At 32.4% G+C, this 18,186-nt stretch overlaps 2 protein-coding genes and 1 pseudogene across 2 annotated transcripts; all 3 read left to right on the top strand.

Annotated features, from left to right (window-relative positions):
• The first annotated feature begins 3,220 nt into the window (after positions 1 to 3,220).
• On the top strand, positions 3,221 to 4,304 carry LOC125856273 (thaumatin-like protein 1; annotated as a pseudogene).
• A 6,612-nt stretch (positions 4,305 to 10,916) lies between these two features.
• Positions 10,917 to 15,591, top strand: LOC125856352 (TMV resistance protein N-like). Its single transcript, XM_049535872.1, has 5 exons — positions 10,917 to 11,458; positions 11,955 to 13,050; positions 13,141 to 13,416; positions 13,498 to 14,589; positions 14,665 to 15,591. The coding sequence occupies exons 1-5, from the start codon at positions 10,953 to 10,955 to the stop codon at positions 15,403 to 15,405; spliced, it is 3,711 nt and encodes a 1,236-aa protein (XP_049391829.1). The 5' UTR covers positions 10,917 to 10,952; the 3' UTR covers positions 15,406 to 15,591.
• Positions 15,592 to 16,612: 1,021 nt separating this feature from the next.
• Positions 16,613 to 17,275, top strand: LOC125854250 (NAC domain-containing protein 1-like). Its single transcript, XM_049533745.1, has one exon. The coding sequence runs from the start codon at positions 16,613 to 16,615 to the stop codon at positions 17,273 to 17,275; it is 663 nt and encodes a 220-aa protein (XP_049389702.1).
• Positions 17,276 to 18,186: the final 911 nt, after the last annotated feature.

The raw sequence follows: 18,186 nt of genomic DNA, 5'->3' as shown, positions 1-18,186 counted from the left end.
TTTCCTTATTTTGAAAAAGTGTGTTACATTGAAAGGATTGCATGGTTTCCCAACTTAAATTGATTTTGTATAATATTTCTCTATTTTTGGATATCATTAATTTAGAGATTTCAGTTCAATCACTCTAGGCCTAGCATTAGGCAGTTTTTGATAATAGTAACTTAAGAATTTCATGAAAATGAATATTGGTCTTTTGATTAATATAAAAAAAATAAGAAGGGAAAACATCCACTGCAATAATATAATTGTCGTTATATTTCGCTATAATAATATAACATGATTATTTGTAGTCAACACTCTAAATAAATGTAGCTAAAAAAATTAGTGATTCTGAATGCAATGGCAATAAGTCAATTGGTCGCTAAATTTATTTGTGGTAATAAATATTACCGCTTAAAGGAATCTGTTATTACCACTAAATATTTCTTTTGTTGTAGTATTTCCCCACTCGAGTACAATATCTCTTCAAAACTTACAAGGTTTAAAGTATTTTATAGGAAAAGTTTGTCGTTAATTATTATGGGCAGATGCGCATGCAAAGCTACCCTTTCATCTATAAATTCAACATAATCCAATAATTTTAGTGCTCATTCTGTATTTATGTTAACCACTTAATATGTATAATTACCTTATCAAAAATCCAATAAATTTCTTTTTTTTTCTAGATACTATAAGTCGTAAATTTAAAATTTTAACTCCGACTCTAATTATGGGCATCACTAAAATAACCATAAGCCAATGTTTATAGAGAAGCAAAATCTTAACACTATAGTGAAGCGTTGTATAAAGAAGTTCACCCAATTATCCGCAAATCATTTATAATCATCATCGATGTATACATAGTGTATACTAAATGTATAACATATATACACATCAATTATTTACAAATTCAATGGTAATTATATCAGTTAAATTTGTAAAAAAAATAAATTACTTTTTATTGTAAACTTTATATATAGTGTAAGAATCACAAGATTTAAAAGCTCATTGCAGCTAATTTCTGTCCCTTTAAATGGATATGAATGGGCTTTGACAAAATTAAGAGATAATTACAGTACAATGTCTGTTGGGCTTCTACCCAATTTGGCCCAAATCNCCCCCCCCCCCCCCCCCCCCCTCCCACACACAATTGTTCAAATATTTGGAGACTTACATGATCGGACAAAAAAATTTCTAGGTCTCATTCCTTCAACACATTCGTGCAATTATGTCGCGATCATAATGCACAAATTACTCAGATATCGTATAAATAATTATTTTCCATTATAAAAATGTAAAATATTTATTTAAAGGGCAAATCACATAAATCCCACTAGTTTAGGTCTTAATTATTAAGATTCCCAATAGTTTCAAATATTACTTCCTCTATCATATTTTATGATTAGGATACATGAGTCTGAATTCATGAGATACATGTATCTGTCGAATTTTAAAATTGAGATACAAAATTTATTTATTTAAATTAATTGGTTGTAACTTATTTCCTTAATTAGAGGAGTAATTGAGGATTTTCAAAATACATAGATAATTAATATCATTTTATTATTCTTTGAAATAGTAAATTCATTAATATTATTAATATAAGATAAAAACATGTATATCTTGGTAATGTAATTTGATTAATTTCAAATTATTACTCCTAAAATAATAAATTCATTAATTTGATGTATCTATTATCAATATATGATGTATTTAACAAACTAAACATTTAGATACATGAGTGTCATACAAGTACATTCATATGTATCATAGAAGTATCTAGCATTAATTTCATGTATTTGTTATACGTATCTAGCATTAATTTTATGTATCTCTCTCTCTCTCTATATATATATATCATGTATTTTTTATATGTATCTAGTATGAATTTGATGTATCAAGTATCAATTACATATGTTATATCCAAAAACATGTATCTCGAATACATAGTAAACATATACATCTAATTATGTGTATCTAAATATGGAATATACAAAAAGAAGAAGCATATACATCTAATTAATTATGTGTATCTAAATTTCATATGTTATATCCAAAAACATGTATCTCGAATACATAATAAGCATATACATTTAATTATGTGTATCTAAATATGAAATGTAGTTGAAACACATGAATCTATGAACAAATCACGACTGTAGAGTATCTGTCGTATCATTAATATCATTGTGTTGTTAAAAATCATGTATCTGAAATTTAATATATAGTGGATACATATACATGTTCAGATACCCCATTACTAAAAATACAACTCGGATCTTAATTAAGATTACTACTTATTGGATACACATGTTTCAAAGGCTATATCAAAGTAATATTGGTACTACCACATCCATATCACAGTAACCAAAGAAAGTCTTAGAAGAACACTAGCAAACAAAAACTCTCTACAATATTCCCTTTGATCCTTTTGCACTGTGGCATAACATAATCAAAACTAAGATCCATTTCTTTCGGAGACAAACAATCAAGACCCACTATGAATTGAAAGTTTTCTCTGTAGCAGTTACTGTAATTGGAACTCGTGATAAATGAACAATACAAAATGATATTTGGGTTCAGGAGAATTTGTGGTGATGATATCTTGAGAAGAAAAGAGTAGATTAACTATTGTTGAAATGAAATTGTAAGGTGAAATTCTTGAATCAGAAAGGAGGAGACATAATTGAGTGATAAACATAGGAGGGGAGAATTAAGAGATAGTGGTTGATTTGGAGTGAAAGAGTTATTTAAGCAGATAATTAATCAATAATAGTTTTAAGGGATGTGGGTATCTACTAGTATTTTCAAATAATATATTAATATATGGTATAAAATATTAAAAGTGGTAATAAATGTAATTGTTTAAAAGTAAAGATAATATTAGTATATATAGTAGTGATGTATGTCTAATAAGGTAGTTTATTGTTATTTAAATCAACAAATAAAAAAGTAATGTCATATAAATTGTAAAGAGAGAGTACCACATATAGCAAAAACCAAATTGGTCAAGTCCTCAAATATTCTTTGCAAATTGCAATTATTACTTTGGTAATCTCCTTAGAATTAAGATTATATTACACTTACTCTCTCCTTAATATTCCTTTATTTAATACTTAGGATAATTCAACATTTAATACTATTTACCTCAACCAACAAAATAATTGACTACATATTTTAGGACTTTGTTATATATAGATCCAATCAATATCTATTTTCATTTCATACTTTATAAAATAAAATGAAGGCAAATTATTTCTCCGTTGTTGTTATCTTCTCATTGTTCTTTATCTATGGTAATCTTAACCTTCTTTTTTTTTTTTTGCATAATCCCTAGCTTAATTAATAGTTTTAGATTTGTCAAGTTAACGAATTTATTTATTTATTTTCAGCCGTCTATAATGAATAAATATTACTACATTTTTTTTTGTATATGCGCTTAGAGTGTTTAGTGAGAACTGATTTCGTAGGTCACTTACAATTTTTTAAAATTTTATTTCCTTTTTACTAGATTTTCATTTTCGAATTACTCGTTTAGTTTATATGATGGTCTATAAATATTTATTCTTTATGATTACTAATGAAAATTGATATATCGTGCAGGGTGTTATGCAACCAAATTATTAATAAAGAATAATTGTCCTCACAAAATTTGGCCAGCTACACAAAGTGGGACCGGTGAAGGAGCAGCGATTCCAACAGGATTTCGATTAGCATCAAGAGGAACAAAAAAATTCAATTTACCAAATCCATGGTCAGGAAGAATATGGGCAAGACATCTTTGCTCCTATTCTGGTCAAAATTTCACTTGTCTTAGCGGAGATTGCAGGAGCGGCTCAATAGAATGCGATGGTGCTGGTGGTACTCCACCAGCAACCCTAGTACAGTTTACAATAGCAAATACGTCTGATGAAAAAGACTTTTACTCTGTTAGCATTGTCGATGGCTTCAATTTACCCGTCTCTGTTACACCTATAAATAGACCTGATTGTGGGATAGCAGATTGTCTTGTAAATCTTAAAGACGCGCATTGTGGAGATCAAGTTGAGTTAGAAGTACGAGATCAAAATGAGACAGTAATCGGGTGCAAAAGCGGATGCTCAGCGTTTAATCGTGATGATTTGTGTTGTACTGGTGCATATAATTCTCCCCAGACTTGCAAGCCATCTATTTACTCTTTAACACTCAAAAAATTGTGTGATAAAGCTATTACTTATCCCTATGATGATGAAACTTTATTTACATGTAGTGGAGGAGCCAACTACAAAATTACCTTTTGTCCATGGGGACAAGAGTAGCCTGTTACAAAAGAATATGTGGCCTAAAGTCAAAATTTATTAATATAATATTTATTTTATTGTTTCTTAACATCTTGTGTTAGTTAACCTTGACTGGAGTTGAATCAATATGAAGTTGTAGTGTTGAACAAAATGGAGTTGATTCTTAGTAGGAAAATATTGTCAACATAAGAGTTGTGGTTAAGAAGGAATTAGGAAGATGCACATGAAGAACTTATGAAAATTGAATTTGAATATTACTATAAAACTATAAAAGTGCACATGAATTTGCTATGGATTTATCATCATTAAAAAGGAGAAATCTGGTGGGATATCTTGTTCTTTGAATCTACATTCAATATCATATGATATTTTGATGATTAACAAATATTGTACAAGCGACAATCTATGTATAATAATAAAGAATGAATAATGATATTCAAGAACTAAGTAATTATATCAGATCCCAAATAGTGGTTGATCTAGGATTTTTATTAATTAATGTCAAAATATAAGAAGTAAACCTGGCAAAGGGAGTCAAAATATGTTACTTCCTCTGTCCAACAATAGTTGTCCATTATTGACTTTACACACTTCTTAAGAAACTACAAATAAAAGAGTAATTTAACTATATTACCCTTTGAATATAATAAATACAATGTCTTGAAAAATGTAATAAAAAAAAGACTATAATTAATGATAAGAGTAAATTAGGAACTAAGTGTAAAATTATCCATTGATTTCATAACGTGGACAAGTATTGTTGGACGTCCCATAATATTATAGTGGACAACTCTTGTTGGACAAGGGACTATATATAAAATTATTTTATCTATCTTTACTATGTAACTTTCCGGTTAAATATACTTGTAGAAGAATTTGGGATTTAAGATTGAAGTTGAAATTTTGTGCAAATCTCATAAATAAACGTCGATTCCAAACAAAAAACTTTGAGGTCTCAAATTGGTCAAGCACCTACTTATTTAGTAATTCATAAGTATTTATAATGTAGTAAGTATAAAAATATATAAACTTTAAATTTTGAATTGGAGACTTGAAAATGACTTGTTGAAAGGATGAAAAGGACAAAGGAGAGGGACCAAGGCATTGTATCTAACACTTAAAAGCGATAGGGATGATGACCCCATATAGCCCAAGTTGGTCTCCATTCAATGTCAATATATGATAAATGACAAAACTATTGAAAATATTCCAAGCTTGACGAAGATTATTGATTTCAGCCTCGAATTATAGACAATTTTAAAAACACTCTTTATTTAACTAAATAAACTTAAATACATCTCAATATTTTGATACAAATAAAATTGGTAAAGAATAAGAAAAAGATAAATACCATCAACCTGTCACATACATATAAACTTTATCTTAAAACTACTAATTGCACAAATTTTAACGAATTTAAATTATTTTAGTTGTATATTAAGGTAAACGTTTAGATATCCATTTTTTTTAGGCATATTTTCGTATTTATAAGTCAACTATTAGGAAATATATGATTTTCTTAGTTTTTTGTGTGTATTAGTTCATGATCTAGCGCCTCGGAGCACTCAAAAGTTTTTTTCTGAAAAAACCTTATGAGGACCTTCGTAATGAGTTGAGGAAGCGTTATGTATGGTCGTAATATTTTTTTCAAACATATTTTCGCGTTTACAAGCTAACTTTTAGAAATTACGCGATTTTTTTGATTTTTCGTGTGGATTAGCCCATGGATCTGGTGCCTCGGAGCACCCAAAAAAAAATTTGGAAAATTTTTTTGAGGACCTTTGTAATGAGTTGGAGAAGCGTTATGTACATCTCACCATTTTTTCAAGCATATTTTTGCATTTACAAGCCAACTTTTAGGAATTACGCGATTTTCTTATTTTTTTGTGTGTATTAGCCCATGGATTTGGCGCCTAGGAGCACCCAATTTTTTTCTAAAACAACTTTATGAGGACTTCCGTAATGAGTTTGGAGAAATGTTACGTAAAATCCTACCCTTTTTTTCAGGCATATTTTCGCATTTACAAGCCAACTTTTAAAAATGACGCGACTTTTTTGGTTTTTCGTGTGTATTAGTCCATGGATTTGATGCCACGGAGCACCCAAAATCTTTATATGAAAAGACTTCATGAGGGCCTCCATAATGAGTTGGGTCGCGTTACCTACTGTCCCACCTTTTTTCAAGCATATTTTCGCATTTACAAGTCAAATTTTAGGAATTATGCACTTTCTTTATTTTTCGTGTGTCTTAGCCCATGGATCTAGCAACTTGGAGCATCCAAAAAAAAAAAATCTGAAAAAACTTTATGAGGACATTTGTAATGAGTTGGGAAAGCGTTACATACATTCCCACCATTTTTTTCAGCCATATTTTCGCATTTACAAGTCAACTTTTAGGAATAACGTGACTTTCTTAATTTTTCGTGTGTATTAGCCCATGGATCTGGCATCTCGGAGTACCCAATTTTTTTAATGAAAAAACGTTATGAGGACTTTTATATGAGTCGGGGAAGCGTTACGTACAATCCCACCGTTTTAGGTATATTTTGGCATTTACAAGCCAGCTTTTAGGAATTACGAGACTTTCTTGATTTTTGGTGTGTATTAACCCATGAATTTGGCGCCTCGGAGCACCCAATTTTTTTTTAAAAAAAACATTTGTGAGGACCTTTCTAAAAAACAAGTTAACTTTTAGGAATTAATCGACTTTCTTGGTTTTCGTGTGTATTAGCCCATGGATCTGGCTGCTCGGAGCATCCAAAAAAAAATTCAAAACAAACTTTATGAGAACCTCCGTATTGAGTTGGGGAAGCGTTATGTATAGTCTCATTGTTTTTTCAGGCATATTTTCGTATTTACAAATCAATATTTAAGAATTACGCGACTTTCTTAGTTTTTCGTATGTATTAGCCCATTGATCTGGCGCTTCGAAACACCCAAAAAAAATTCTGAGAAAAACTTTATGAGCACCTCTGTAATGAGTCAAGGAATCTTTATATACAGTCCCATTATTTTTTCAAGCATATTTTTGCATTTACAAGCCAACTTTTAGAAATTACATGACTTTCTTGATTTTTCGTGTATATTAGCCCATGGATCTGACACCTCAGAGCAGCTAAAATATTTTTCTGAAAAAACTTTATGAGGACCTTCGTTATAAGTTGGGAAAGCGTTACATACAGTCTCACCGTTTTTAGGCATATTTTTGCATTTACAAGCCTACTTCTAAAAATTACGCGACTTTCTTGGTTTTCGTATGTATTAGCCCATGGATCTGGTGCATCGGAGGACCCAAATTCTTTTCTGAAAAAACTTTATGAAGACCTTTGTTTTGAGTTTGGGAGGCATTACGCATAGTCTCACCATTTTTTCAGGCATGTTTTCGCATTTACAAACCAACTTTAACAAATTACGCGACTTTCTTGATTTTTTTATGTGTATTAGCCCGTGAATTTGACGTCTCAGAGCACCCAAATTTTTTTTTTGAAAAAACTTTATGAAGACCTCCGTAATGAGCTAAGAAACGTTACGTACGGTCTCACTATTTTCTCGGGCATTTTTTGACATTTACATGCCAACGTTTAGAATTTATGTGATTTTCTTTGTTTTTCGAATATATTTGCCCATTGAACTAGCGCTTCAGAGCACCTAATTTTTTTTCTGAAGAAACTTTATGAGGACATTCATAAAGAGTTTGGGAAGCATTACGTACAGTCTCACTGTTTTTCTAACGCATATTTTCACATTTACAAGCTAACTTTAAGAAAGTATGCAACTTTCTTGATTTTTCATTTTTATTAGATCATGGATATGGCACCCTAGAGTATCCAACAAAAAATTCTAAAAAAAAATATGAGGACCTTCATAGTAAGGTGGGGAAGAGTTACGTACAGTTCTACTATTTTTTTCAGGCATATTTTCGCATGTACAAGCCAATTATTAGGAATTACGCGACTTTTTTGGTTATTCGTGTGTATTAGCCCATAGATCTAGCGCCTCGAAGCACCCAAAATTTTTTTGATAAAACTTATGAAGATCTCCGTTATAAGTTGGGGAAGCGCTACGTACAGTCCTTACCGTTTTTCAGGCATATTTTTGTATTTACAAACAAACTTCTAGATATTATGCGACTTTCTTGTGTTTTCGTATGTATTAGCCCATGGATAAAGCGCCTCGGAGCACCCAAATTTTTTTTCTTAAAATCTTTATGAGGACCTCCGTAATGAGTTCGAGAGCTTTACATACAGTTTCACCATTTTTTTAGGCATATGCTTGCATTTACAAGCCAATTTTTAGGAATTATGTGACTTTCTTGGTTTTTCGTGTGTATTAGCACATGGATATGGAGTCTCGGAGCACTCATTTTTTTAAAAAAAAACTTTATGAGGACCTTTGTAATAAGTTGGGAAGCGTTACGTACAATCCCACAATTTTTTTCAGGTATATATTAGCATTTGCAAGTCAATTTTTAGAAATTACGCGACTTTTTTTATTTTTTCGTGTGTATTAGCCCATGGATCTAACCACTCGAAGCACCCAAAAAAAATTTAAAAAATCTTTACGAGGACTTTCGTAATGAGTTGAGGAAGCGTTACGTATAATCCCACCATTTTTTTAGGCATATTTTTCACATTACAAGCCAACTTTTAGGAATTATGCGACTTTCTTGATTTTTCGTATGTATTAGGCCATGGATCTGGCGCATCAAAGCACCCTGATTTTTTTTTAAAAAAAAATTATTAGGACCTCCGCAATGAGTTCGGAAAGCATTACGTACAACCCATCTTTTTTTTTCAGGCATATTTTTGCATTTACAAGCCAACTTTTACGCGACTTTCTTAGTTTTCGTGTGTATTAGCCCATGAATATTGCGTCTCGGAGCACCCAAATTTTTTTCCTAAAAAACTTTATGAGGACCTTCGTAATGAGTTTGGGAAGTGTTACGTACAGTTCCACCATTTTCTTGAAGCATATTTTCGCATTTACAAGCCAAATTTTAGGAATTACGTTATTTTCTTGTTTTTTCGTGTGTATTAACCTATGGATCTGGCGCTTCAAAGCACCCAAATTTTTTTTCTGAAAAAACTTTATGAAGACCCTTGTAATGAGTTGGGGAAACGTTATATACAGTCCCACGATTTTTTCAGGCATATTTTCACATTTACAAGCCAACTTTTAAGAATTACGCGACTTTCTTAATTTTTCGTGTGTATTAGTCATGGATCTGGCATCTCGGAGCACCCAAAATTTATTTTTCTGAAAAAACTTCTTGAGGACCACTGGATTGAGTTGGGGAAGCGTTACGTATAGTCACACCATTTTTTAGGATATTTTCGCATTCACAAACCAACTTTAGGAATTACACGACTTTCTTGGTTTTTCATGTGTATTAGTCCTTGGATCCGGAGCCTCCAAGTAGCCAAAAATATTTTCTGAAAAAACTTAATGAGGACCTCTGTAATGAGTTGGGGAAGCGTTACGTATAGTCCCACCATTTTTTCAGGCATATTTTCGCATTTACAAGCCAACTTTTAGGAATTATTCGACTTTCTTGGTTTTTCCTGTGTAATAGCCCATGGATCTGGTGCCTCGGAGCACCCAATTTGTTTTTTGAAAAAACTTTATTAGATAATCCGTAATGAATTGGGGAAGCATTACGTATAGTACCATCGTTTTTTTTCAGGCATATTTTTGCATTTTCCAGCCAACTTTTAGGAATTACACGGTTTTCTTGATTTTTTGTGCGTATTAGCTCATGGATCTGGCATTCGTAGTACCCATAAAAACTTTCTGAAAAAATTCTTGAGGATCTCTATAATGAGTTGGGGAAGCGTTACGTATAGTCCCGCCGTCTTTTCAGGCATATTTTCTCATTTACAAGTCAACTTTTAGGGATTAGGCACCTTTCTTGGTTATTCGTGTGTTTTAGTCCTTGAATCTGGCGCCTCTGAGCACCCAATTTTTTTTTGGAAAAATTTTATGAGGACCTCTGTGATGAATTGGGGAAGCGATACATACAGTCTCACCGTTTTTTTCATGCATATTTTCGCATTTACAAGCCAACTTTTAGGAATTAGGCGACTTTCTTAATTTTTCGTGTGTTTTAGCCCTTGAATATGACGCTTCAGAGCACTTAAAAAAATATTCTCAAAAAACTTCATGAAGACCTCCACAATGGAAATGGAAGAAGCATTACATGTGGTCCAAATTATTATTTTTTGTTGAAGTAGACAAACAATCTGTGTGTGTTAATTGCACTTTTTGTGTTTGGCTGCTTATGAATTTTTTGTCCAATTGACACAATAAAGTTCTTACCACGTTTAATTTATATATTAAGCTTAATTTCTTAGTAGATTCATTAATTTGTATGTTAGTTTAGTCAATCAAGCATCTAGATGATTTTGACAACAACAACATTATATATTTTTTAATTATAATTGGGTCATCACATTCACCATAGACTTTATCATTGACTCATTCCTCTAGCAAAAATTAATTTTACAACTTTCTACGCCACACACATTTATTTTTGCGTGTATAAATGATAAATAATGAAGTCACCTTCAAACTTGACATCATTATTTAATTTTTTCTATTACATGCTCGTTATTTAAGTCTTTGCATAGATATATTATAGGCCAATTATTAGTATATTTATAACCAAGTTTTTGTTATCTTCATTTAGCCACGAAAATGAATCAACAAAAAAGTTGTAGTAGTACTTCTTTGCTTCCAATAACTCCCGAAATTATTCGATGGAGTTACGATGTTTTTCTAAGTTTTAGAGGTGAAGATGTACGTAAAACTTTTGTTGATCATCTCTATGTTGCTCTTCAACAAAAAGGGATCAACACGTTCAAAGATTCTGAGAAATTAGATAAAGGTAATTCTATTTCACCAGAACTTACGAGAGCAATTGAAGAATCACGCATATCTTTGATTATTTTCTCAAAGAACTATGCTAATTCGAGGTGGTGTTTGAATGAAGTAGTGAAAATCATGAAATGCAAGAACGTGAAAGGACAAATTGTTATTCCGGTGTTTTATGATGTAGATCCATCAACAGTAAGGAAACAAAAATCGAGCTTTGAAGAAGCATTTAACAATTATGAAGATTGTTTCAAGGTACAAAAATGGAGAGGAGCACTAGAGGAAGCAGCTAATTTATCTGGTTGGGATTTGCCAAATACTTCCAATGCGTAAGTATTCATCAAATCAATTTGTACGCAGTTCAATTATTTCATACTTGCTACTTTTTTACGTGTGTAAATATCGAATAATTACTTAATCCAAGAGTGTATTTGGTAATATATGAAGGAAAATATGTTTTTATTAATTTATGCACAATTTAATTATTTTTTGAATATTTGCTACTTTCCACCTGTGTGAATATCAAATGAAGAAAAAATAATTTTGACCAATTTGTACACAATTCAATTTTTTCTTTGAATACTTTCTACTTTCCACCTATGCGAATACAGATTTGATTCGTTCAGTTCAGTTGTTTTTAGATCCATTCATAGGTTTTTTTTAAAAAGAAGCAAATGAAATTAATGGGCTGAATCTGAGCGATTAAAATTCAGACATTCATTAAGTGCAAACAAAAGAGGTCTTAGCCAATGAGGAATTTCCCCTACCAAAAATAGTGAGTAAAGCATACAAAATAAAATCATTGATATCTTTTGTGGTATGCAGGCATGAAGCTATAGTGATCAAGCAAATTGTGGAAGATATAATGGCTAGATTGGGTAGTCAGAGACACACGAAAAACGCTGAAAATCTTGTTGGAATCGAGTCACGTATGCAAAAAGTGTATAAAATGCTTGGCATGGGGTCTGGTGGAGTTCGTTTCGTTGGAATATTGGGAATGAGTGGAGTTGGGAAGACAACTCTAGCGAGAGTCATTTATGATAATATTCGGAGTCACTTTGAAGGTTCGTGTTTTCTTCATGAAGTTAGAGACCGTTCTGCAAAACAAGGCCTAGAGCATTTGCAAGCTATACTTCTTTCTGAGATCCTTGTCATGAAAGATGTAAACATCAACAATTTATACGAAGGAGTTAATATGCAGATACAAAGATTACAGTACAAAAAGGTTCTTCTTGTTCTTGATGATGTTGATCATGTAGATCAGTTAGATGTTTTAGCGAGGAAACGTGAATGGTTTGGTCATGGAAGTAGAGTTATCATAACAACTAAAGATAAGCACTTGCTTGTTGAACATGAGGTAGAAAAGATATACAGAATGACAACGTTAAATAAAGACGAAAGTTTGCAGCTCTTTAAGCTATATGCCTTCAAGAAAAACCATCTTATGGATGAATTTAGGGATGTTTCAGCTCAAATTATAAGGCATTGTGGTGGACTCCCGTTGGCTTTGAAAGTCCTCGGAAGTTTCTTGTATGGAAGAGATTTGGATGAATGGACAAGTGAAGTAGAACGATTGGAACAAATCCCAGAAGACAGAATTGTGAAGAAACTTGAATTAAGTTTCAATCGGCTAAACAGAATTGAACAAAAAATATTACTAGATATTGTGTGTTTCTTTATAGGTAAGAAGAAACAATCAGTTACAAGAATATTAGAGAGTTTTAATTTTAGTCCTGTTATTGGCATAAAAGTTCTCATGGAGAAATCTCTGATTACGGTTTCACAAGGTCGGATTCTAGTGCATCAATTGATACAAGAAATGTGTTGGTATATTATCCGTCAAGAAGCTTCCGATGATCCAAGAAGATATAGTAGGTTGTGGCTACCTGATCATATTTCTCATGTACTTGCTGGAGATTTGGTAAGTATTTGCACAAATGATCATTTCTAATTAGTTAGCTTTTGAACATTTTTATAAATATATCCAATTTTTTGCGTATTAATTAATCAGGGCACTGAAAAGATTGAAGGCATGTCATTGAACTTGTCTTTTGCACAAGAAGTGAATGTCAGCAGCGCGGCATTCACACAAATGAGCAGACTAAGGTTTCTCAGTATCCAGAACAAAAATGTTCATCAGAGCCCTAATTTCCTTCCTGGTGAGTTGAGGTGGTTCAATTGGCACGCGTATCCATCAAGAAGTCTGCCTGTTAGTTTTCAGGGCGAAAAGTTAGTTGGTTTGAAGTTGAAAGATAGTGGAATCATACAACTTTGGCAAGGCTCCAAGGTTATCTATTATTCCTTTTTCTAACATTTCACATAACGATGGAATATTCGTCCAAACTAACTTATAATTGCATTATGACAGGTTCTAGGAAAACTGAAATACATCAACCTTAGTGAGTCACGGAAGCTAGTAAGGACCCCGGATTTTTCAGGCATCCCTAATCTTGAAAGGCTGGTTCTTGAAGGATGTGTAAATTTGGTAGAAATCAATTTTTCTGTTAGAGATCTCAGAAGACTAGTCTTGTTGAATCTGAAGAACTGTAGAAATTTAAAGACCTTACCGAAGATCATTCAATTGGAAAATCTTGAGGTTTTGATTCTATCAGGCTGCTTAAAACTCAAAAAGTTGTCGATAATAAAAGAAGAAATGAATCGTTTGTCACAAGTGTACTTGGAAGGAACTGGTTTGAGAGAACTACCCGAATCAATTGAGAACTTTTCAGGAGTAACTTTGATAAATCTAAGTAACTGCAAGTATCTTGAGAATCTTCCAAGCAGTATTTTTAGATTGAAGTGTCTAAGAACACTAGATCTGTCCGGCTGTTCAAGACTCGAAAAATTATCAGATGATTTGGGACTTCTAGTCGGTTTAGAGGAGCTCCATTGTGATGACACAGCCATCCGAACAATGCCTTCCTCTATCTCTCAGCTAAAGAACCTTAAGCACTTATCTCTCCGGGGATGTAAAAATGCTTTGGGTTTACAAGTATGGAGCTCACTCATTTTGTCGCGGCTATTTGGGAAAGGCCACAACTCTATGGGTCTGGTTTTTCCTAATTTATCAGGTCTTTGCTCATTGACAAAGCTGGACATAAGTGATTGCAATATTTCAGACGGAGGAATCCTATCTAATCTTGGGTTCTTGCCATCTTTGGAGGAAGTGAATCTCGGGAAGAATAACTTTGTTGATATTCCATCTGCAAGCATCAATGGTCTATCTCGACTTAAAGTTGTTGAATTGGTTGGTTGTAAGAGGCTCGAGATTTTTCCAGAGCTTCCTTCAAGTATAGAAGAGGTGTATGCCGATGAATGTACATCACTGAGGAGTATTGGCATTGATCAATTAAGCAAATATCCAATGTTGTCTCGAGTTTCACTTACTCAATGTCACCAACTTGTCAAAAATGAACCTGATGTTGCTATTATTGATTCATTGTGGAATCACATGCTCAAGGTAAGTAAATATAGTTCTTTATATATGTACACGTTCGTTAACTCAAGAATCTATAACATATTTTGCATGATATAGGGACTATCGATGGTGGATGACAAATTCAGTATATGTATCCCTGGATCTGAAGTTCCTGACTGGTTTATGTACAAGAACTTGGGTCCTTCATTATCAGTGAAGCTACCTAAAAATTGGTACACAAACAAATTCATGGGCTTTGCTCTTTGTGTTGTTTTTGACAGTTTTAAGCAACCTTCCTGTATGAGTCATGCTTACCTTAAAAAAATCCCGGGATTTCTGGTCATATTTAAGCTCGTAAGGCAGGATGGAAAGACTGGCCTGTTTTTTAAAAGTATTGGCTCAGTAGGAAGTGAGGAATGTCCTGATTCAGGGCACACTCTCCTGGCCTATATATCATTTGATGATTTTTGGTCAACGTACGAGAAATGTGTTTGCAATCCTAACGACTGGATTCAAATCGAGGTTTGTGAGACTGATGCAAATGTTGCAATCAAAGGTTGGGGAATGCATCTTCTGTACAAGAACGATATTATAAATGAGGAGTTGATGATACAAAATGCCACCTCTCAATCTGGAAAGATGGGCTTGTTTCATGTAATCTTTGATGGATCAATGTATACGAAAAGAAAACGACACGGACATATATCGTTTTCTAGGCTGCCACCAGATGATGAACCAGGATATGTCAATTCCTTTGGAGAAACAAGTAATGAAGATTTTGATGAAACATTATTTGGGAGAGGAATTACTGGGATTGTAGAAGCTCAACAAACAGTTACTATATCTATGCCTGAATGAACCTTTAATTGGATGATGAGAGCGTCAGCACATTTTTGAGTATGTGATTTATGTTTGAGTTATTGGGAGTGTCTTGTGATTGTTAAGCAGTTAAAATGGTAATTGACCTTTTTTTGGTGACATCTAACTGTCCATATTTTTATTTTTAGTATGTTGTTGCTTCCTAATATAATACTCTCTTCATTTCAATTTACATGACATTTTTGAGGAAAATATGTTTTTATCAATTTATGCATAATTTAATTATTTCTTGAATACTTTACACATGTTTGAATATCAAATAACTTACTCCAAGGGTGTGTTTGGTATGAAGGAAAACATTCCGATTTTCTTATGTTTGGTTGGGTTAAATGTTTTGGAAAATGTTTTCAAAATCAATTCATTTTCCTCAAATTTAAGGAAAATGACTTCCCGTCAAAACTTAAGGAAAACATTTTCCAAAACTCTCTTTCAACTTTCAATTTTAAAAAAAAATTGTTGAAAAAATCAATTTATTTGGTCCCTACCCTCAAACCAACCCCCCCAACCACCCCCCCAAAAAAAATAAAATTTAAAGTTTGTTTTTAAATTCAATATTTTTACCCCACCCTCACCCCTACCCCTACCCCCACCCCCTACCACCACCCCTCCCAAAAAAAATATTAAAAGTTGTTTTTAAAAGATATTTCTAATTTCAATTTTTTATTTTTTTACTCCCCCACCTCTTACCCTCGCACCCCCAGCACCCTATCCCACCCCCTTTGGAAAGGCTCCAAGGTTATATATTATTCCTTTTTCTAGCATTCACATAACGATCGAATATTCGTCCAAACTGACTTATTGCATTATGACAGGTTCTAGGAAAATTGAAATACATCAACCTTAGTGAGCTAGTAAGGACCCAGATTTTTCAGGTATCCCTAATCTTGAAAGGCTGGTTCTTGAAGGATGTGTAAATTTGGTGGTTACTATTCGAATAAGGTTATAAAATTATAACTCCAATTATTTTCCTATTTGAATAAGGTTAAGTTTTTCAAAATAAATTACAACTCCAATTAATAAGGTTAATTTTTTCAAATTTATTTTTACAATTACAATTAGTTTCCTACACAAATTAGGAAATATACTCTCTCTATATATATTTTCTTGCTTTAAAATATTTCTCCATCTTCTTCTTTATTTTTGTGTCTTTTTAAGTTGGAGTTCACACTATTTTCAACTTATAGGGATGAAATATACGGATGAAGATCTGATAAGGTGTTTAATGAAATTCATTCGTGGAATGCCTATCGAATACCATGATATTCCGTATATAGACTTATACGGTAACAAAGAGCCAGCTGAATTATTTCAAAATTCAGGTAATAATCATGCAAACTATTTCTTTACTCAGTTAAAGAGAAAAACGATCAAGGGTAAAAACTTCAACAGATCAATTGTTGGAGGTCGCAAATGGAAAGGACGAGACAATAGTAAAGAAATTTTGGACAAGGAAAGATCAAGGATTGGGTACAAGAAAACTTTTCGTTTTGATGAAGAAAGTAGCATTGAAGATAAAGAAAGCGTATACTGGATTGTGAAAGAATATTGTCTTGATAAAACTACAATGGATGTACTAAGAGAACGCGGCGAAATCAGACATGAAGACTATGTTGTGTGTTTCATTACAAAGAAAGTTAATTTAGGTAAAAATCATCAAGATATTCCTATAACAACCGAGAATATAGTTCCTGATTGTGTCTCAAATTCGTTGAGAGATCATGATGGATGGTTATATGCTGCAAAAATTTGGCAGCTACCATCATTGGATGAACCGTTTAAAGTCTTGACTGATGAAGAATTGGATTACTTTGATACGCCTGATGCTGAATATCCACACGCATATATATGAGAATAAGAAATTATTCTAGTGGTAATTAGTAGTACATTTATTTTAGTTACTTTAATTTGTAGAAATAAATTATCAAATATTTCTATTGTTATTTAATGAATTACATCTATTTTTTAACTAAATATTTTTTTTTTTGGTTTCGGTACCCACATTGGAGCCCGAGTAAATCTGAATTCGTGTCAGAAAGTAAAGCGTTCCATCTATATTCAAGGAGACTCGAACCCGAAATCTTTTGGTATACAGATTGATACCAATTTAGTTTTCTATTTTATTTTCCTTATTTGCAGTATATATGTACACGAAAAATTTGTTGGATCAGTTTGTTTTTTCCTTTTTTTATACGACTAATTCTCTTTTTTTTAATGCCTTTTTTGTTTAATTAAATTCATTGTTCAAGTCAAGTCTTCCAAAATTAGTAAACGTCCACCCCCAAAATTCCTAGTGCATTCAAATTAAATATTTTCTCCATCTCAAAATATTTATCAACACTTTTTCAAGTTTCGTGTTTCGATGATGAGAGCGTCAGCACATTTTTGAGTATGTGATTTATGTTTGAGTTATTGGGAGTGTGTTGTGATTGTTAAGCAGTTAAAAATTGGTAATTGAGTTTTTTTTGGTGACATCCGATTGTCCATATTTTGATTTTTAGTATATTGTTGCTTCCTAATATAGTACTCTCTTCGTTCCAATTTACGTGACATTCTCTTTTTTAGTTAGTCTAGAAAAAAAAACGCCTTTCTATAGTACTCTGAGGATCTATAGCCACACAAAAATTAAAAGACTTACAAAGTTACATAGAATGATAAGTTTTGTGCTCGTTTAATTATCTTCCCTGGAAACCAAGAAAATAGCTGTATACTATAACAAATGAACTCAAAAGAAGAAGTCTACAATAGAAGCTATTAGTAGAA

The sequence above is a fragment of the Solanum stenotomum genome, chromosome 2, assembly GCF_019186545.1.
Source record: "Solanum stenotomum isolate F172 chromosome 2, ASM1918654v1, whole genome shotgun sequence".
Taxonomy (NCBI): domain Eukaryota; kingdom Viridiplantae; phylum Streptophyta; class Magnoliopsida; order Solanales; family Solanaceae; genus Solanum; species Solanum stenotomum.
Note: the sequence above shows the minus strand (reverse complement) of the source record. Positions and strands in the feature narration are given on the sequence as shown.

What these genes read in the sequence shown, in the direction of transcription:
- LOC125856352 (XM_049535872.1), top strand. Translation starts at nt 10,953, where the DNA reads ATGAATCAACAAAAAAGTTGTAGTAGTACTTCTTTGCTTCCAATAACT. An exon ending in ATGTACTTGCTGGAGATTTG is followed by an intron (nt 13,051 to 13,140) that starts GTAAGTATTTGC and finishes TTAATTAATCAG; the next exon opens with GGCACTGAAAAGATTGAAGG. An exon ending in TGTGGAATCACATGCTCAAG is followed by an intron (nt 14,590 to 14,664) that starts GTAAGTAAATAT and finishes TGCATGATATAG; the next exon opens with GGACTATCGATGGTGGATGA.
- LOC125854250 (XM_049533745.1), top strand. Translation starts at nt 16,613, where the DNA reads ATGAAATATACGGATGAAGATCTGATAAGGTGTTTAATGAAATTCATT.